The 22,827-nt window shown below is 38.2% G+C and overlaps 2 protein-coding genes across 2 annotated transcripts in view; one reads left to right on the plus strand and one right to left on the minus strand.

Annotated features, from left to right (window-relative positions):
• Positions 1-916: 916 nt before the first annotated feature.
• Positions 917-9,644, minus strand: LOC106162567 (uncharacterized). Its single transcript, XM_086994091.1, has 6 exons — positions 9,455-9,644; positions 4,145-4,422; positions 3,739-3,838; positions 2,938-3,154; positions 2,419-2,548; positions 917-1,839 (listed from the first exon to the last, which is right to left on the minus strand). Exons 2-6 carry the CDS (start codon positions 4,390-4,392, stop codon positions 1,575-1,577), a joined length of 960 nt encoding a protein of 319 aa, XP_086850217.1. The 5' UTR covers positions 4,393-4,422; positions 9,455-9,644; the 3' UTR covers positions 917-1,574.
• A 2,112-nt stretch (positions 9,645-11,756) lies between these two features.
• The window catches only part of LOC106175986 (exostosin-1a), a 43,657-nt gene continuing 32,586 nt past the window's right edge, over positions 11,757-22,827 (plus strand). The window contains exon 1 of the mRNA XM_087018965.1: positions 11,757-13,032. Coding sequence (XP_086875091.1) covers positions 12,122-13,032 — 911 coding nt within the window. The 5' untranslated portion in view covers positions 11,757-12,121. The remainder of the gene's footprint in view (positions 13,033-22,827) is intronic.

Here is a 22,827-nt window from a genome sequence, read left to right on the forward strand (position 1 = left end):
AATAAGACTTCAGTACCATCAGCTGATACAAGGTCAACAGAAAGTAAATTATACAAAATCTTTAACAGTGTCAAAATAGATAATTTCGCCGAGCTCCCTCTCCAATTCTATAATAGAGTCATTTAAGAAAAGAAATGGCATAATTGCTCTTATCGGTAACTTCTGGCATATTCCTTGAACTGCAAAATACGACTGCTCTAAATATCGTACATGTGCAATGTTTTAATATACATTAAACTAAATCCATTGTACGCACTTCACGTTCACACATCATCTCGACAGCCGGTTGACGCACATGTACAGGGTAGCTAAGACCAGTAGGTTATGAGACGACCGTCACGAGTGAAATATTTAAAAAACGGATATATCTTTAAAGTACTACTTAATTAAAACTGCAGATGAAAGACACAAACGTTTACCACACCACAAGACGCCAAAGGAGTATCTGTTACTGAAACTAGCGGTTGATTGAAAAACGGAGGTAAGTTACAAGGATCAATGCAGGGACCCTTTACACATCGAGCTGTTTCCAATCCAGGATTTCCGCGACAAATACAATTTACCACGATGTTCTCCATTACCCGCCAATCATTGGAATCGCCATCTCAAGGAACCGAAACACTGCGACAGTAGGGCTCTATTCCCATAGATTTTAGATCGATCTATCCCCGCGGGGAGTCTCACTAGATTACTTTCAGATAATCCGACTTAAATGTCCGTCCCGCTTACCACAAGCTGTAAGGGGGTTATTAACTTTCGCGTCCGCCCGGCTGACAGCTATTTAGCGTGAACCCCCAGGGAGTTAGGTCGATCTAAAGTAGGTCGATCTAATCTATGGAAATGGGGTGTAAGATCATCCTTGGGGACTGATGTGGTGCGGGACTAAATGCGGTGCCCGGACTATCCATTGCAATTAAAAGATAAATACTGAAGCTGCCATGGCTTTCTCATTGAGAAGAAAGAAAATTTATTTGAATCATGATTATAACAGCTCCTCTGACTTTGGCAAAGCCAGTTATTAGGAAAAGGGACCGAGTTCTGGTAAACTACATATGTACATCTGGTTCTTTTTGCTTTTAATATAGTTTCTGAGTCTCGTTTGGTTTCTAAGAGAGAAAACTTGTACATTCGGAGGGAGGGTGGGTGGGTGTCAAAGCGCAGAAATCAGTTCAAAGACAGATGCATTATTGAATAATTAGATGCAGGAAAAACCTCATTTTCGTTATCTGGGCGATATTAAAGGGTTACGATACCCTGAAGCCTGTGCTGTTGCCTAGTAGATCAGAGTCTGAACTGTGCTGCCATCTACAGTATTAGTACATGTCTGTACAGTCTTGGCTTGACTAGCAAGTGCTGTTATCTACAGCTACCAGTGTAACTATAACCAGGTAGTGACTAGAAATTGCATAGTTTTATATGTCATGATTTGACTATGGCGTTACAAAAGTTTATGTGTTGTTGAATAAAATGTTTCAGTAACAATGAGGTATCAGCAAGTGCTGCCACCTATTATTGCATTTGATGCTTTACATATGCTGCCATTTATTGTTTGTAATTTGACAAAAAATTGTAGCTCATTTCTCATCTTCCTCATCTTTGAGGATAAGCTTTTGTAAAGACTTCAGATCTTCTTCCTTAGCTTGTGGTCCTTCTTTAGTCGTGATATACCCACGATAGGTTTCCACGTGTTCTGGCTCGACGTGTAGGCGGGCGACTTCCTCTGGACCTGAGGCATGCAGCGGGATAAGCTTGACGTGGGCATAATCTACTGCCATCCCCTCACACACCATGGCAACATTGGGAGTGTTGAAAGCCTTCTGAAGCAACTGACCCACTTTTCTGAAAAGAGGGAGGGAAATTCAACGGCCACACTGTTTTGACTGATGGAACACTGTATTTTTACACTGTATAAGAACATGTATGTTCTGAAGAATGACATAACAAGTATGAAGATGATTCTCAAGCAGCTGGTCCATCTTCCATCTTCAAGAAAGAAAGTGAAATATATGTAATGGCCAAATTTCAGTTTATTTTTTTATTATTTTTTTTTTATTGACAAAGGCAATTAAAAACATTTCAAATGCTTCATTTTTCCACAAAGTTTACTGCTGGAAGTTTTTTCATTTTTCATTTTCACAAATTCACAACAAATTACTTTCTGAGACAAAACCAACAAATTTTGAATTAACATTTTGCAAATTAACAAAAAAAAAAAAAAAAAACATATTTGAGGCAAAATTGCTCATTTATCCTGTTAGGAAGTTTAGGGTTAGTGTCAAAATTACATTATTCCCAATACTTGGATCTTTTTCATTTATTTAAGTATTTCATAGCATTTTTAAGACTTGTTTCCATGGTATCACTCACTGTTGTCTCCATGGCAACAGTACTCACTATTGTAACCATGGTTACACTCACCTTGCTGCTAACATTAAAGAAACGTAGTCCTGTTCTTCTATTGCAGGAATGTTGCTTGATAACCGTTTCCGTGGCAACAGGACAGTAAAGCCCGGAGTGTTTGGAAAGGGAGTCAAAACAGCCACATGGTCTGTGTAGAAGACAGATCAAGAGAAAATTATTAATCATTTTTTTCCAGTATAATTTTGGAGTAGAAATTTAAATAGCAAAAGAAAACTCTCATCACGAAATGTAATGGGTACCTGTACAGGGTTGTATTTCCCATTTACCCCATCCATTAGCAGTCTGTGACATTAACCACACCCATTTACCCCATTCACTAGCAGTCTGGGACATAAACCACAGGCACAGTTTCCAATGCCAGGACTTATGTCTATAACATCTCTAATAATTTTTAATAATAAGACCTGTCCAGGCCTGAGGATATTTTCACAACTTTTAAGTTCATGTTTGTTCTAATAAATTCATTAAAGAGGGGCTACAGCAGCTCAACCATCTGTTGCTTAGTAATGTACAAACCTTCACTTTGCCAAATACGCCACTGCTGTACTTCCCCTCTGATGATTCGACTGAAAAGATTATCATCTTTGGGGTTGCCATGAAAAGTGTAGTCTTCAACAAAAGGAGGTTGGCACTGTAGAATGGAAGACTTCACTGCATCGAGGGTATCGTCCGAGGCCTTCGGTCCATCCTTGGTACTGGTGTAGCCTTTGTATTTGTCTGAGTATTCAAGGTCCTAGAATATTATTATATGTGCAATAATATGCAAGTATTATATTTTTATGTAGTTCAGTGGCATATCTGGGAATAAGTTGGGTTGGTATCTGTGGTGGATCCAGAGATATTTCTGATAGTCTTCCAAATTACCTTTGTTGATTCATCCTTCATTTTTGACCACCTTCCAACAGAAAAAAATCAGATGTCCACTAGTGTAACTTGAAAAATTCTGACTGTCTTCTGGGAGACCCAGATGACAGCTTGTCTGCCCCTGTGGTTGTACCCACTGGTATTACCATGTTTAAGTAATTACACCAAATAGTGAGTCTTTTTCCCTTAAACCGTACACAAATTCAATCCAACTGTTTGGATCGATCAAAACCAATGCAGTTAGTTGGCTACATGGAGCGCAAGGGCTTTGATTAGATTACTCTTTTACCTAATGCACTTGCTATTTTAAGTCTGAATTTTTTTTCTTGTAGTTCTACGGTATCTGGCCTTGGTACTTAAAATCAAACATACCAATCAATATCTACTGTACATTACAGCACCATGCAGAAAAAAAAATCCCACAGTAAAGGCTGATTTCATTGGTTGTACTACCTCTGAGATTATAGATGTCCATTGCTGAGCCAATCCATGCATTGGTAACACCCTTGTATGGACGTACTGATCATTGAGGACTTCTGCTATAATTGCACACCTGAAAAGAGTAATATTACAGACCTCAGTGCATAGATACTGTACATATATGTAATTCAGGGGAAAGAGTTTTAGATCATTTTAAAACATGACTAGTGCTAGCCCCAGATTAAGTTGCATTGAGTGGGTTTTCTAGTTTACCTCTTTATTTTATTAATGTGTGTGTAAATTTACCCACTACATATCTATATATCCACATCTACTTAAAGCCTGTGTTTCCTTCTCTTGGTTGGGTCTTATCTTTATCAAAACACTGGGAACTTAATTTGTATTGCACAGTATAAAAGGCAGCAAAGTTCAGTTTTACCGCATGACAAGGAGTGACTTTTCCAGCTTGAGAGAAATGGTTCTTGTCGCAAGCATCAAATCCACATATTCCTTTTCGGGAAGATTGAAAACACAACCCTGGGGGAGAGCCTTGGGGACCAGTACGGTTTCCCCAGGGCTGGCTTGAAATGGGTGTAGGAAAGCCAGGTGGCGGCTATCTTCCCATATCTCCCAGTGCCGTATTAAACCTGAGAGAATGTCCCGTAAAAGGTTTGGAAATCTGGACATGGTATTTCAACTGATATTTGTTTGGAAAATCTGAAAAGAAATATGAAATATGTCTAAAATTATGAAATCAATTTAATAGAAAAACCTGGACATGACAAAAATGAATCTGGAAACATTGGTAAATACTAGTACACAGTACAGGGTACCATGACATGTACTGCTAACTGTCAGGCTCACATTCACTGACATACCGTGTAGCTATTTAGTCCCCGGTCACTTTAATAGCACACGCACGGCGAACGTGCGTGTGCCCCCGACAGTGTTAATGATAGGGGGATTACGATAGACAGCGCAAGTCGCTCACAGCGGGAGTCACTATCGCCGCTATTAGGCCGGTAATTAAGTCTTTAACTTGACTAAACATGTTTCGCTTTGTAACTTGCGTCCTTCAGTCTTGCTGTTGCGGAAGCGCCGGCGAGAAATATCTCCACCTTGCCGATATTTATCCCGACTCCCGACTTGAAAAGTAAAATTGGTTTTGATTTTATCAAAGTCTTATTGTATCAGAAAACCTGCATATTTTCATACGTTAAGAGAATTATAGAAACTGTAAAAAAGCTACTCGTACATCAGGGATAGAAAAGAAGACCTTGCAGCACTATAATCTATTATTCATCACCAGAAGTTCCTGTTTCACTTTTTTCTCCCAAATTACAAAGTCTGGTGACAACTGAAAGGTTTTAGCCATTATACCTCAGGGCAGTGAGAGAGTTGATTAAAAGTAATAAAATTATATATTTTGAAGAATTTTCCTAACCTTCGGCAATTTCCGCAAAGCTTCGGCATGCGCGGCAATACAGATCTGTCGATATCGGTGTGGAAGTGTAATAGCACTGGTGGAATAACGGTTAACGTCGTTGCAAACGTTGTAACCTACCCGACGGGAGTTCGTACCCCAAAGGTACTTTAGAAATTTTGGAATTATCATTATTATTGATATCTTTTAATATTAAAACAGTTGTGGCTAATTGTTTTTGCAACGAAAAGCAGAGTAGGGAGGATTGTTGTAATTGTTAAAGTTATTATGACTGGGGACATAAATTAGTATGCTAATCGCTTATCATGTATAATGATTGATACGATGGGTATCAGATAGTTTTCATTTGATATAAACGACGAAATAGCGGCCTTCCAAAGATCTTTGCTGAATGTTTATAACGTAGGTACTATTATGCGCACAAATATTGATACATGACGCAAACGACATTTACTCATTTCGGTAATATTAATTTTAATTAAAAATAAAATAAAATTAAATTGAAATTAAAATTAAAATTTGTCTAAACGTGCATATTACCATACACCGTGTTTAAAGGGTTCTCAACACTTTACATCCTAATACAGCTTGTCAATTTTCATGTTTGCTAGTTTATTTTGATTTGAGTGAGGACCGACCCTCTACTAGGACCGCAAATTATATATGAGTATTTTTCTTCAGTGCAAGAGACTGCATAATGAAAAATCAATCTGCAACTCTGGTATAGGATGGCCTTATGTGTGTAATAATATACAAGTAGGGGCAGGGGTACAATTTTATAGTACAATAAGTCATTTATACATCTATTGATCTCATCGTCGGGTCACTGTTTACAATAGCGCTTTGTCGCTGTGCGTACCTTTTTGCATTTGAGTTAGACTCAGTCAGTAACAGCTGGTGATTTTCTCTTTTTTTTTTTTTTTGCGTTTCATTGACAATATTTTGGCCACCTAAGTAGGGAAATGTGGCTCTTTGTTTTGAAATGACATTTCCATTGTTCCTTTGAACACGCAAAAGTCTTCACCAGGAAGCAGATAACACTTACGTCAACATTCTTACTTTGTAATAACCATCCAGGGGGAAAACAAAAGCCTCATTAGGTGTCGTCCTTCACACTGTAAAAGGTGTTAATTTCATGCTTCTATTGTTTGCCCATGAATCATTATGACGAAATTGTAGGGTTGCCAGATCACTCGCGCTCCATTCAATTCTCTTTATCTGCCCTGCAGCCTGGGATGAGTGATACTTGACTGTCCTTTGTTTACATCTGGAGATTTTCTTTATAATTTGATCAGTGTGCATATTATAATATATTTTCAATCTGGAAAAATACGTGATAATGTAACGATTCTTATTTTACGGATATATAATTACAAAAATTAATTTCAGATATAATACCCCCTATTTCAGCGCCTATTCCTGGCTGCGTTAATTATGGGGGGTTGGAAAGTAATCCGTTAGGACGCGGATGTGATGATAGCTACTCTTACCAACAGTACATCATCGATCAACTAATCTCAGCCACCTGAAGCAGAATAACCAACAAAAGACATATTGGACTACATCTGCCCTCTTGATGAAACATCTTATGTAAAAAAGGCGATGGCGGTCAAAACATACGTGCCTCGTGGTGTATTAAATGTTCATCGTAGTTTTTCGTTCATTATTCTTATGACTTAAGCAACCTCACCTCCGTAACACCCTTTTTATTTATTTAAACCATTGTTAGACAAACCAAGGGTTTCACTCCAGATTTCACGATCGAGCAAGTGATCATGAGGAGAGTGTAGCATGCTATAGTAAACTACCCCAAATATATACCCAACACCTCCAGGGTTTCACGATCGAGCAAGTGATCATGAGGAGAGAGTGTAGCAGAGAACTTCATTAATGGTCGTCATAATTGGTGGTTGCCTTGGGAAAATGAGTTACAGGATTACATAATACAGATACGTGATAACAAAAGATAAATACTAATTTTTTCCCTGATACAAAATCCCCTATTTCAGCGCTTATTCCTGACTGCGTTAATTACGGGGGATTAGAAAGTAATCTGTGAGGACGCAGGAGCGATGATTTTACCAACGGTAAATCACCGATTTACTTGACTCCGCTATTTCGAGCAAAATCACCACGAAAAGACAAATTAGACTACGTTCGCCCTCTTATTATAACAAAGAATGTAAAAATTTGATGTCGGTCAAAGAGGCCTAGGCTACGTGCTTCTTGGAGCGCATTCTCAACGAATTAAGCCAGGCTTTACAAAGCCGATGACCTAAAAATGGCGGACGTACATGAAAGAAAAACCGCCTAATCTTTTAATAGTCTCTCCGCCTCCCCACACGTCGTCCCTGCGGGGTACAGTAATTAAATCTCGGCTCCGTTCGCCATGCGGAAGCTACCTGAGAAATATTAAGTGCGCATGCTCATCAGTTAAACTCGTGGTGAAGAAGGCATAGCGGCTGAAGGCGATCGAAAAAAAAAAGCTCTTCTGTTCTATTATCTTTGAAAACAGAGACGAAAAAGGAATAATTTGGCCCGTAGAGCAGCAATGAATCGACTATCTAAGGAGATAATATCACCAGAGATATTCACGGAAATATTAATGTTCGGAGCCGAGATTTAATTACTGTACCCCGCAGGGACGACGTGTGGGGAGGCGTGTGAGAGGCGGAGAGACTATTAAAAGATTAGGCGGTTTTTCTTTCATGTACGTCCGCCATTTTTAGGTCACCGGCTTTGTAAAGCCTGGCTTAATTCGTTGAGAATGCGCTCTTGGTTTATTAGATAGGCCTATTCATAGGATTTTAGTTCATTGTTATAGCTTTACCTCGCGAGACCCCTTTTATATATTTAAAACACAGCACCCCACAGGTTTGGCGATCATGAAGAAAGGGAGTGTAGCAAAGAACAGAACCTCATTAGGCCCCTAATGGTCGTAATAATTGGTGGTTGCATTGTAGGCCTAAAATTGTTCATTTTAGTCGACAAACTAAGCTAGAAGAAAGAACAGATCATTATCGCCTCTCTTTACTTAGGAACAATAACTGGCTAGATGCAGCATTTACAAGTTCTTTTATTTAGAAACTGCCGATCCTTTGTCTGGGACTGCCGTTCAACGCCGTTTAAATGACGTCCGAGAATATTTTAGAATAATTTACTTAAAACTATCAGAGTGTAGGCCTGTCTTAATTACTCCATCTTGTGATACGAGTCATGCTACACTACAACAGAGGGGGTAGCAGTGGATGATTTAATACAGGGATACCATCGATAGTTTATCAATAGAAAATCGCTATCCTCAAATGTTTTTTTTATTCATTTTAAAATATAAACTGTTTTTTATCGTGCAATGGGTCTGGTATAGTTGTATTGACCTATCAGTTGGAAACACGTGGTTCGTCTACAATTGCAAATGGCGGAGGTGCCCTGGAAGTTATTGTCGTAAAATTAGCTGGATACGTGCACGTGAGAAAATTATTCATTAAATTCAGTTTTCAAGCGTCAGCTTAATCTGGTAAAATGCCAGACGAAAAAAAATCATAGATAGAGCCTTATGACCCACTGTAGAATGATGCCAAATAATACATCAACGACGAAGTTTATCGGCAGATAAACGTGTTTCCATTCTCGGCTGACTGAGGAATGGTTTGAGAGAGCATTTAAAGAAGAGGCGGGCGAACCAATAGTGAGTAGGAAGTGTGCTGCAATCAAGACGAACAATACCGATCATAAGTGGACAACTAATAACCCCTAATTAAGCCCGGGTTACGCACTGCTGTGTTGACTCCTTGCTGGGGAGCGGTAGCGGCCTCCTACTGCTGTTAGTAATCACGCATTGTCTTCTAACTTGCGGCTTAGTTGACTCCTTGCTGGGAAGGGCTAGCGGCCTCCTACTGCTGTGCGTAACACACATTGTCTTCTAACATGCGGCTACACGTCGGTTGCATTGTATTAATAAAGTAATACCTATTCATAAGGAAGGGGGCGGATGGTAATCTGACGAGTATTAAATCAGTTATCGATTAAACGCGTACCAGTAGTCTTGTTTTTTATTGGCTATACGGTACATGTAACACCAGTGTATAATTTACTTAATGGGCCTGAAGTTTCTTGCAAACGCAAATATTTCACAACCACCACCTCTGTGTACAACTAAAAAACAATTCAAAGACTACGTATATCTATAAGGACAATCACGCACTGTGTAGGACATAAAATCTATTGAAGTTTGGGAAAAAAAGAAAGTGAAACCTGCACGTAAATTGACTAATTGGCATCAATGAGATTGAGTATTTTACTTACCGAAAGTTGTCCGAAAAGTGATCTCGTTAATATCAGCTCTAGAAGATAAATCTCAGTACGATCATCCAGGACTTGTCAATCTATGTTCAAAGATCACATTCAAACACGCAGTTTTTTAATATTACTGTTAATATTATTTCACACCTGTTGCAACAAAACAGGAAGCAAAATATAATGCTGGTTAATTTCACACCTCCACTCTAGAAGAGCTTCGCGTTACTACGCCTCAAGACAAGCTTTATAAGATTTTGTGTGAGAGGATCGGGGGGGGGGGGGGGGGGTCCCTGCATTTCTTGTAGTTGACTTTAATTTGAATATGTTTAAAATAAAATGTTATATAAATATTTTTAAAGTTATGTCTTCGAATGTATCAAGTTGGTGGTGTTGGGCCGTTAAAGATGTGAGTTAAAACAAACCTAGAAATCCAATATCTGGCTACAGGGTTCAAAATACAGCTGATTGCATAAGGAAAAAAATGAATTTTAAAAAGCAAAAAACATTTGAGAACCCATTTTTACACAGTGTCACTGAAACTGAAAATCTCTGAATTCATGACAAAGATACATTTTACCTTTCTACTAAAAACAGTCATTTAAACTCATTTCGGTGATGCATCCATATCTAATTATACATGTATAATTCATGTTTGATCAATTTAAAGGGTGAAAAGGGCCCAATTGCAAGAGAAATCGAGATTTTTCCACATCTTGGTTGAAACAGGGTTTGTTCTTCTGTATATCAAAAATAAATCATGAAAGAATATTAAGTCATCATGTCTGTACACTCGAAACTGCTTCTTTGTTAAAGAAAAAATCCTGGTGCTTTTTTTTTTTGGGGGGGGGGGGTGGTGGTGGTGGTGGTCGAGTAAGGTCAAATAGATAAAGTTGTGTGATCATAAGTATATGTTTAAATCAGTGGCGGATTTAGGGGGGGGTCAGGGGGGTTTCTGACCCCCCGCCCCTTCGATTTCTGGTCTCATCTTGAAATAAGAATTTTGCCTACCTGAATCATGGTTCTAAACCGTACCGAATGGCACCGTTTGCCCTCTAAAAAAAGGGGGGTGAAGGGTCGGCTTCGCATCCGCAGACCCCACCTTCAAATAATCCTGGATCCGCCCCCGTACCTGCATATGGTTATAAATTGAATATATTACGTCATTAAGGGGCGTTCAGTGAAGAACATACGGTCATCAACAGCAATTCAATGCAACACATTTTGTCACTGTGCGGTTCTCACAATATACGGCCCCATAGACGTCTGAGCGGAGAACTTCCCATTTTCTATTGTGTTAGGTGAGCCAGTGACGGAGAGCACACGACTGCGTCGCAACTTACACACTGACCGACACTGTTGCTGGTACAAATATATTTTTCTGCTTTATAATAAAACGATTCCTCATTGTATTAAAAGAAAGATAAAACGATAACACATAAATAAAATTCTTTTCTGTCGTATTTTATTGACCCTCAAAGAATTTTCTGTGGAAGAAAGAATTAAAATTGCATTTATTATTTTCCCTACCCTCTCTTAAAAATCCTATTGTTTTCACTAATGTCACCGAGGTGCTTCCCTTCAAGCCCTGCACCCCCCCCCCCCCCCCCCCCCCCCCCCCCCACACACACACACACACCACGCTCGCAAAGAAGTGCACCCGATTCACTCCGTCAAAATACCGCTCTCCTATTTGAGTGCAACACCAGGCGGTTTTGGGTTTTGAATGGCGAATTGTGGTACAGTGTATGAATTACCCAGGTCCCGCACCCTATCCCAACTTACAAAAGGGCAAAGTTTTTTCTTTCTTTTTTTCCAAAATTCAGAAACCGAAATTTTTTCTTTGTTCCGAGATCTTTTTGACCTTTCTCCAAACTTGTTACGGTCTTGTTTTCTTTCAACGTCGTCATTTATAGTGCGCTTTCCGGAAATTTTTCATCCAACAAAACAGACTTATGAGAAAAGCACTATTTACCTGTCTGCTGACAACAAATACAAACCATTCAACGCGCTCAATGTGAAATGAGAATCAAAACACAACAGGGCACGTTTCAACAATCACTTCAGGTACACAACAGTTAGATTTTCCCAATCAGGCGGGGCCTATTTTCAAATAAAAGGGGCACTGTGTTTTTGAAAGTTCAACACGCGGTTGATAAAATAAATATCGGCCCACCTGTTTTAAAATTTGTCTTTTGCTTAAACAGCAGACAGTTGACATTGTAACCCGACACCCCGAAGCCTTTGTCAACCCGCCCTATCCGCAAAGATTTGTCGAGTTAGCGTTTCACTTAAGTTCTATGACGTCACATTCCCCTCCGTGAATCACAGTCCAAACATCTCATTCGGACACGAGGGCCGATCATCATTTCCGACCGTGCGTCTCTGTTTAGGAATTCTCCTGGCTCGACAGAGTTCATCATTACCTCCCTGTCTTTATTGATTACTTTTTCCTGAGCTGTGAAGAGCGAACAGCGCTGCCTGGAGAATTTTCGAAACTCCGCCTGAAAGCGACTCGGTGCTTCACTGCATCCACACATGCCAGTCAGTTTCAAGATGGCGGACTAGGGAAGAGTTCACGCATGATGCTGGCGAATTTTTATTTCTTTTCTCCCTGTTTCTTAAGTCAGATGTGAGATACAAGGCGCGAATTGGGTCAATGAAGAGTAGAATTCCATGCAGGCCAAGAAACGCTACCTACTCCTCGTCTTGTGCGGAGTTAGCGTGATATTGTGTTACATTCTCATACCCCTGTTAGCGACGTACCGGGAAGATGGGAGCCAGTCATGGCATAGTGACGATTTGGAGTTCGGCGGAAAAAGCCGGCGGTACCTGGACGCAGAAGACTCCCACGATGACACGAACTTGCAGACGTTTTCACGTTTCCAGAGGGCGACTAAAACGACGGGATTTCGACGGAGGGAGTGTAGAATGGAGACGTGTTTTGACTTCGGCAGGTGCTCGAAGGGATTTAAGATTTACGTTTACCCGACGACCGAGCAAGTCTCGGTCCATTATGTCAAAATTCTGAACTCCTTACGAGACTCTAGATACTACACCACCGATCCAGATGAGGCCTGTATATTCTTTCTAGCTATAGATACAACGGATAGGGATACACTTAGTCCAAGTTATGTCAAAAATATTCCCGATAAAATCGCAAAACTTTCCCATTGGAACGAGGGCAGAAATCATGTTATTTTTAATTTGTACTCGGGCACTTGGCCCGACTATGTACAAGATCAAGACTTTGATATAGGTTACGCCATTTTAGCTAAAGCCAGTATATCAGTGCAGATATTTAGGCCTGGGTTTGATATTTCATTTCCGTTATTCCACAAGGAGTTGGCAGCAAAGGGGGTCGAGAAGGGCACCTTGGGGTCCCTCGCAGTCCCCCCCAATACACAATATACCTTAGCTTTTAAAGGCAAGCGTTACTTGACGGGTATCGGATCTGAGTCTCGTAACTCTCTTTATCATCTTCACAATGGAAAAGACATGATCTTACTTACGACGTGCAAACACGGAAAAGGTTGGAAAGTATTACAGGATGAAAGGTGCCCACATGACAACGAAATTTACGACAAGTAAGTGCGAGATTTCTTTTTAGAAAAAAAAAATAGCCTTTGAATATGTTCATAATATGTTGTATTTCAGGTTTACAAAGAGAAGACGTGGTGAAAATCATGCCTTCTTCATTGTCAGTACATATTGTATGCGTGTTTGTTTATGTATGATTGTTTCTGTCATTACCAATGATGTACTAGTACTATGTAACATATACTTCATAAATTCTCTCTCTCTCTCTCTCTCTCTCTCTCTCTCTCTCTCACGTGTGTTGTTTGTTTTACCCTTACACGAAGGAAGAGAGAATGAGGGACAGAGATGGAAAGAGAGAGAAGTAAGGAAAGAATTTCTATACCTACCATACTTCTGTCAAGATCCAGCTGTATATTTTCAAGAAATTGACACCAGAAACAAGAGAGTACAACTCTTACGCAAGAATAGATCAAATATAAACAACAGCAGGTTTTTGGAGTGTTTTATTTGCTCCCATGAGCTAAGGCTTATTTCCCGAAATTCTCCTCATTTTAAGACAAAATGTGATCCTATTTCTCCACAATGGTATTCAGTAGGAAGAGTGAGTGCCAATATATAATGCTAGAGGTGTTATGGAAGTCCACAGCATGTAGTCAAGTGTAGTTAGAACCACTTGTTTACTGGGCAATATATTTTAAAGGAGACATGATGTAGTGCATTCAACTTCCCAGGTGTGGTTTGAATGGGTATGGAATTGGTTGAAATTAATAATAAGTGAAAAAGTTTTTAACATTGAGCCTTTATTGGGATACTTTTTCACAGGCTGCCAAATTCATAAACCAAAGATATTATGAATTAATTAAATTTTTACTTATTTATTAAAAATATTCAAATGGAAATGGATCAGTGGGATGTTATGCCTTGTGAAGAAAAGCAGCCACACCTACTTCGACTCTTAACCCCCCCCCCCCCCCCCCCCCCCCCCCCCCCACCACCACCACCACCACCACCACCACCACCACACTGCTGAATTTAAGCAAAATATAATAGCACAGTGGCAGGTTTTAACATGTCAGAATCCGGTCCAAGTTTCTAACCTGTCTGAACACGTCATGGGGTCTTTTTCAGCCCTGCTAACTGCATGGTTCCACTGCACACCCAAGATGAAGTGAATTGATTAAACACTGGTAACCCACTTTCTTTGTGATTAGGTAAACACGTTCATCTAAACTAAAGAAACTCGTCAGGAATCAGTGGAGTGTGAGAGAGGAGGAAAGTTCTGATAATTTTTTTGCTATTGTTTGTATTTGATTACTTAATCTAAGTGTGTAATTGGAAAATTGGATGTGGGGTTTTGACTCGGTGTGAAAGGACAGGTATGAAGGAAGAGGACCTGATCTTTTCCTTGTTCATAAACTTTATTGTGTATTGAGTAATTAGAGGAACTTTTTTTTTCTTTTGACCTTTAATGAATAAAAGAAATTTAAGTGTATGATATTCCAAATGTTGAAATGGAACCTTTGAAACAAAAATTGAAAGTTTTTTATCAGGTTTTTTCCCTTCATTCAAGATCATTAATAAGAAAAAGATAATAAAAAATTGACTATAAGGAACTATTTGATGTGTCACTGATATTTCTGTGAAGTCGAAAATTCAGAAATGAAAAAAGGAAATTCAGAAATCAAATGAGAGGGAGGTAAGAAGGTGAACGGTGGCCTTTTAAAAAGCCCACTTCGTGCCAGGGCCTGCCTATTCCTTATCAAACATTTTATCAAAGTCTCACTTTTGATTTGTTATAGTGAATTACACCTGTTAATCGCACTACGGAACACAGACCCTATATTTACACAATCTGAGTTGGGGACTGATTAACCTGGCTGTTCTGATAACAGAGGTAGGGTTGAGGCCCTTTCTCTTTACTTTCAACTGAAATGCTTAAAGTTTAAGACAGCGGAGACATTTATTGCTCCTTCCTCCCCCTCCCTCTTCTCCTCCCCCATAAAATAATAAATCCTTCTGTAATTTTGAGATTTACGTGGTTTTAACAGAGAGAAAGACCTGGGGGGGGGGGGGGATGAGAGAGAGAGAGAGAAAAAGATTAAAATTGTTTCAAACTTCATACAAAATTGACACTGAGCATGTTTTTTATAAGTCAAATGCATAGCCATATGAATCGAAGGCAAAAAAAAAAAAAAATGAAATAAAAATTCAGTACCAGCATCAAGTGTCTGAGTTGCATGCTGCAGTTATAATGTATCAGTACCTGTCCCTGTATTATACCAGTTTGTAGGGGCAGAATAAGAGGTCAGATCTTCAGTATTAAATATCAGTAGTGTTCCATACTTTGAGTAACATTAGAAGCAAGTGGAGTCAGAAAAAAAAGACACACAACTGGTGATGAGCCTTGAGGGCTTGTGTTTGCACTTGGATACAATTTAGGCCAATTTTGGTTGTGATTTCATCCATTGAGCCCTCCCCTCAATCAGTATAAACCTGGTTGAGATTATTTATAAGACGTCATGTCTTACTTATACTGGGGTGGTGCTAGCAATTTTTTTTTTTTTTTCGTTTAGCCAAATTACTACTTTTTCACTGCTTTTTTATCCAAATGGTTTAAATTTGACTCAAGTAAGTCAAATCAACCCTATTTTGTTTAGTCAGTTTTAGCATTTGGCTAAATTGGGGAGTGTTAGCGCTACCCAGTATAAAATTGTAGTGGAGTTTTTGGTACTTACGCTATGCTATGCGGGACAAATATATGGGTTTTTTTGGTGCTATTCATTTTGCCTGTGATTGTATATGGAAATATCTGAATATACTGGAATACATTCCAACAAATGTATTGAAAAAGATTTTTGCAACTATCTGACTGACTAGTGCAAAATACTACGCTTTGATATCATTACTAGTAAGTTGTTCACCAGCAGGAGTAATGCAGAAAAAATGTGATTATTGTAAATATTTAATAACCATCATTGACTTTTTATTGCTCTGTCTTTTGAAACGTTTAAAACATTTAGGCATCAGTGATGACAATTTTCTTTATCCCATATGGAAAAAGTGATGTGGAACAAAAACTCTTAATCAGTAAGAAATTGTTTATCACAAATTTCATCAATTGCTACATAGCAAGCAGTTGGCACAGAAAAGGTGCATGTTTGCAAAGGGATACAATCAGGATACTTGTATGTGAATTTGCAGGTTAAGATTGCATAGATGCTCTATGTGGCTAAATGTAACCTGTAAAAAAAGGCAGCAAAGGATGCTTACGCAGCTCATAAGCACTTGCCCTCATTTCAGGTTAAGAACCAGAAAAGCTTTAAAAATTCAGGTCGCATTTGACTTCCCTACCAAGACAAGGAGTCATGCATCGCAATAAAAAAATTAAAAAGACCACTGGTGTTGCCTGCCGTCAAAAAACGAGATACTGTACATAAATAATGACCAAGTTAGTTCCACTTCACTAAGCTTTCTTACAAGAGTCTGTGTTAACGAGGACTTCTAATTCTCTCTCTCTCTCTCTTTTTTTTTTCTTTCAACAAGATTTTATGCACTGGGAGGTGTTTGAACAAGTCTTGAGGTCATATCTCAGAACTTTTGTCTTGGTCTGACATACCAGACATGTTTGTCTGCATACTGTGGCAAATTTCATTTTTACAGAAGGAAGAATCTTTTAAATTAATGGTATCTTCCATTTTTTCTTTTCAGTTTGTAGAATAAAAGAATTATGTGTCATTTAAAAAACAAACATGAAAGAATGAAACTGGGAAAAGATAAAGTGCTCATCATATGATTCATTAAATTATTATTTTAAATGTCTTTTTGACAACTTACACACACACACACACACACACACACACACACAAACAAAAAAAAAAAAAAAAAAACAGCATTTATGGTTGATACCAAGTTATCATTGATAATTTAGGGGTATTTCTTCTTTTAATCAAATACTGTACATAACAGATTAGCTCCTAAATTAGATAGGAAATGAAACTATTCTGCCAAACAACTAGTATTTTCACTCTCACAAATATGAATTATTTAAACTATTTTCTGAATTAATTGATTGTTAGGCAATCAGTAAGGTATTATTTTTTGGGGGGGAGGGGGGCTATGTCCCTGACAATCTTTCCATGTTGAGAGTGAATATTTTGATAAACCCATTGTTTAGCATCTTTTTATTTTCGGAAGAAAACCCAACATACTTGTGACATCAAACAAATAATTTTATACAGATGAAAAAAAGTCTTAATTTGTTGTTTGTAATAAAAATCCAAGAAAAAGCCCAGAAGATGCAGAGAGAGACGGTAGCTATTGTAGTAAGTCCAGAGGTTGATCATGGGATACTCGGCTATCTCATTAATTACTTAACTCTAAGCTCGCCTGGAACACTGCCTACTTCAGTTTGTGTGCAGGGATAATCCCCCTCTTTTATCTTTTTATTGACAAAAGCTTGCTGAAATGAACCGTTGGACTGCAGGAGTTCTACGTGTGGGAAGCGTGTTATTGAGTACAGGATGATATTTGAAGGGGGAGGCTGAATTAAATCTTGAATTGTTGACTTTAGGCATTCTTATTGTTACCACATCCCATTGAGTCATGTGTAAAGTTTAGACAGGTTTTGATTTATTTTATTTGTGCTTCATAAATTGGTTTTATTTAACCATCTCTAATTTTTGTGGTAGATACTGTTTTGTGTGGCTAAATCTACTGAACCTCTAATGCATTTTAGACTAAATATATGGAAATATATTTTATCAATTTATTTCTATACACGTTAATTTTACAAAGTCTCTGACTTTACCAAAAAAATTATGAAGTACTAAGACTAAGCACTAAATACTGTTTCTTCAATCAGTTGCTAAAGTTAGAATTATTGGCATTTAATAGTTTTATGTCTCTAATGGATTTTGTAGTTGCTAAGGTGGCAAAATAAAAGGGGGGATGCATTTACTTTTGCCAAAGTGAAATTACTCTACAGCAAAGTTTCCCGAAAAAAAAAAAAAGTATATACCACACTCTTCCTGAAACTCAAGGTTAACCTTTAAAAAATTATTCATGGTAGGGGCATATTCAGACTTCACATTTTAGGACCCTTTCCAAATAAAACTATTGGATCAATGTAGATCAATCCAACTCTGAGGAGAATCTCCCTAAATGCAATCAAATTAGCAGATTAAGACCCCATTCCCATAGATTTTAGATCGATCTATCCTTGTGAGGAGTCTCACTAGATTACTGTCAGCTTAGCCGGCTTAAGCGTCTGGCCCCGCCTACTAAAAGCTGTAGGGGGGTAATTAACTGTGGTGCGCGCTTGGCTGACTGCAATTTAGCGTGAACCTCAGGGAGTTAGGTCGTTCTAAATCTAAATCTCTGCACCCTAACACACCTGCCTCCTGGCATTGGGTAGTATACAGAAAGCTGGTAATTATACGAGTACATTGGAAACAAGAGGAGGTGTGTTAATGTGATGGCATTCAGCAAGAGTCCCCACTGAGTGTGATTGATCGACCTAGACAGATAGTTTCATTTGAAATGAGCCCTTAGTAGATTATAATCGCAGTTTGACCTTTGACCTTAGCCATCTGCAACATCAAAGACAAGATGTTTCACAACTCTGCCAAAAAAATTTTACAACAGTTGGAGGAGAATGATGTATTGCCCCCTTTCTCCCCCTCCATTTTCCACAGTCACCTATCACAGCAGAAACACCAATAAGATTTGTTAATATTGAAGAATTGAAACATTATTTGAGAATAATTTAAGAATAATATACATATTTACATTCAGTTTATCTACTAAAAGGAAAAGCTATATATCAAGGTTTATGGTTGGTATCATATGCACACATTTTTCATGATAGGCTAGGTCGGTCTGCAAGAATAAAGATGCACCGAAATAATAAAAAAATCTGTTATGATAGTTAGTGCTGAGAAAAAAAGACAATTTATATGGTATTATTCACAAATTCCAAACGTAAAAAAAAAAGACTAAACATTGTACATTTTCATCATCTCTTTATTTTGTAACAATTTTTTTTTTTTTCAAATTCTGACAGGTTATCATCTAGCCATTCAAAACTTTATGATATTCTTTATCAGAAAAAAAAATAATTAATTTGGACTTATACAAAAAAATTCTTTTTGGAAACATATTTCCTCATTTTTGTTAGAATTTCATGAGCATAAGCCATATAATAGACAATGAATACAGATGCAAACCAGGCCTCGTTATGTTCAGCACAGAGGCAAGCTGTATCTAGAATAGCGCCTAACTGAGGAGGAAATTAGATAATAACATCTCCAGGGACAAATTGAAAACTATTAGAGAGAGTTAATTAATAAGGCAGGGTCATATAATATATCATATAAATGTATATCCAGGGGGGGATTTGTGAGGGCACCTGTGGCGCCGCCTGTCTGAAAGGAACCATTATTTTGGCATTCAGATAGGGTTGGTTTGTGGATTTATCATCTTAGCTTAAAATGTGTCTGTTACTCAGAAATGCCGCTCAGACAAATTGATGATTAGGTGTGATTAGGTTCAGCAGTCATCAAGTAAAGAGTGCTGTACATAGTAAATACCACTTCGCATTATAGTTGTCGGCAAGGGAGGCTACTATCAGGGTCGGATGGAAGCCGTCTGCTGGCACTTCTGGAAAACACTCAGAATTTTCAAATTTACATTGATGGGCATCTAATTTTTCTGTCAGAAGATGGTCAAAATAAGAGGATGGATCAAAAAAGATAATTTGGAAAACTGTCAGAAAATATCTCTGAGAACTAGTAGATTTCTGCAGCTTTTAACCCTTTTTCATTTTATTATGATAGAAATGTAAAATGATAAATATTTATTTTTTTTATGGAGGGTATTATTTTTTCCCAAGCCTTTCGTTCTTTATACTACTAACTAGATTCCTGTCCATTTGGTGCATCTTTCCCGAGACGGTACAGAATCAAGAAAAAAAAGGATAAACTTGTTGGAGGTCCATGTTCAAAGTTGGGGCTCGCAATTTTGCAACTCTATACTAGTACTTTCTACATCTTTATCTGACACTGCATGCAGAAGCAATCACTTCTGTTGAAAGCTCACAATATGTTGAGATAAACATAATCATTACCATTAAACAGACTACCGTCTTGGAGCAATGGAGAAGGGGGTGTATAAATGACCGATATTCACTAAATATTTTTTTCCCTGGATCATCCAACTTATTATGTTATCATCTAATAATTGTTGTCAACTGTCAATAATTTTGAGGATTCCTGAGAGGAAGAAGCCAAAAACCATTCTATCTGTAGTTGCCACATTACCAGAACACTTGAGGCTATTGAACAAAGTTTGGAACAAGATACAATTGAGCACAGCAACCACCAAAAATACAGGTCTACTCGCTACTTCTAACAGTGGATGCTCCCAGCAAAATACATTCAGCTGCCAACAATATGGAAGATCCTGTGAAGCCCACATTTACCTCTTTATGAAATTTCGAATGTTGCCGTATTCATACTGTTAATGAGTGACAGCTGGTGATGTTGATCATGTTGATGAATCCTGATAAAATTATTGTTGAAGAATGACTATGTACTAGTAATATTTCTTTGATGAAAATTGGTAGCTCATACAATCCATGTGAAAGTTTTTTTCTCTCTTGGAAATGTTTTAACATGTGGATGTTTAAAAAGTGGATCGAGTAGTGCTTTACACTACGTTTTGTCCAGCTCAAAGTGATATTATTCACAATATTGTATTAATTATTTAAAGAAAAAATGAATGTTCCCCTAAATTTAAAAGGGGGGAAAGGAAATTTTCTGAAATTGTCCACCTCTATTGATGAGAGAGGAAAGCTTAGTGAAGGTACTAGTATTTCTGACTGAACACCTCAGATACTGCAGTCAGGGAGTTGTTTGTGGCTGAAGTCCTTTGAAGTCTCTTCTTCATTCTGTTTGTAACAGTTTAATTTTAGTAACTCAGTAATTTGCACAAGAAAAAAAGAAAAAATATCAAAATAAAAATCCTTCAAAACAAATACTATCATGTCTAACTTGAAGCTGCATCTCCCATTACATTTAGACAGTTTAACTTAGTTAGAAAAATTATCCCTCCAAATACCCCCCCCCCCAACCTTTCTTTTGAAACCTACCCCCATCTCGTCTACTCTGAGTTGCAATTTACTGGTAAACCCCCCCCCCCCCAACCCACCTTTAAAAATAACAGGCAACAAAGAACATCTGGATATGTAAAGGAGAGACTGTTACAGTTGGGGTGGTTTTTATGTCTGGCCTTTTGACGACTGAAACCTTGGAAGAAAATTAACCGTGGCTCAGGTAAAGGTTACGGTATGTTTTTCTATCATTATTTGAGGCGAGGGATCAGCCGGTTGGAAAAAAGATGTGATATTAGCTCCCTTCTAACATCCGACCGACTTACCCAAGTTTTCTGTAGGTGGAGTTAAAGTGCTATCACACAGCGCGGCATGAGCTGTAGAAAAAATTCCTGACAAATTGTGAGAGGAATGTGTTGTTTTTGATACCAGGTTGATTGAAGTTACAGTAAAAAGAAGTGCAAGTGACCTTGGTGTGTCTGCACCAGGGTTGAATATTTTTATGTAGCAAAGCATTCTCTTTAGAGACATAGTGATATAGGACTTATTGGTCTTGTTTTTGAGGATTTAATCTTTATGAAATTGTAAAATAAAGTTAACATACAAGTAGTTGCTTGGTCATGTGTGTTATGATTAAGACAGATAAAAGTCAAAAGGAGAGGGTTTGGGTCCTATTTTTTGACATCCTGGTGTCTTCCTCTGAATTCTGCTCTTGCTGAGGGTTTACTATGTACTGTAGTTGTCTCCATGATGCCATGGTATAATATATGAAAACTATGATTTTTGTTGCTTTATTTTAAAATATTACTTCAGCTGAGAATTCAATCATCTTATTTTGACTTAAGAAAAAAAAACACAAGAAAGAGAGAGACGGAGAGAGAGAGAGAGACTGCAGCTATTGCAGAATGGCTTGAAATAAGTTGAGCCTTTTCTGCACTGCATACCTGAAGCAGCCAGCTATATTAGCTAAGTTTAATGTGCCGTTTATTTTTGTTTCTGCTATTGCCCTCAGGTGTACTGAGGATTCCAAATGTATGGTAACATCTCTCTAAACTTGAACAGGTTAGGGTTTTGATTTGCCCTCAAAATTCATTTGTTAGTGTAACCTGAAATTTTGGTTCGAAATGACTGAAAAGATACATGAAGTATTCTTTTCTTAGTTGTCTGATAATGAGTAAATTGAAAGACAATTAAGTGTTGTGATATGTACAGAAATTTGAGAATTATTACCATCTAAGAAGGGGGGTACATGCATTGGAAGCTTGGAGAGAGTTCAGGTTAGATTGAGAAGTGTTCTCCTGGACATAATAAATTGCTATGTTCTATGAAGTTCACAAATTATATTTCCTTTAGGATGCTTAGAAATAGTATCCACGTCTTTAAAATGCCTTGCATTATCACTGTCTTCTCCCTTCTCTTTCTCTCAGGTGCGCACACACCTACAGACTTACAAAGAGAAAGAGAGAGATGCGCCTACTCACAGTAGTTCACAAACCCTCGGTAAAAGACACTGGAACAAAAACACGAAATACCAGTTCTCTTATCTCATCGTGGAGCCTCACAGAGCCCCACCTTGCCAGTTTCCAAGACGAACCGTGTCACATCAGCGCTCACTTACGACAATTTATTGCGTCTTATGCCACTTAGCATGCAATGGCGTAACTAGTCTAGTGATTCACACTCGGGGCAGTCTCGTCTCAGACAGAAAATCCTTGTCCTGTTCAGACGTGTTCAG

This window comes from Lingula anatina, chromosome 8 (assembly GCF_051362555.1).
Source record: "Lingula anatina isolate TDL-2025a chromosome 8, LinAna3.0, whole genome shotgun sequence".
Classification (NCBI taxonomy): domain Eukaryota; kingdom Metazoa; phylum Brachiopoda; class Lingulata; order Lingulida; family Lingulidae; genus Lingula; species Lingula anatina.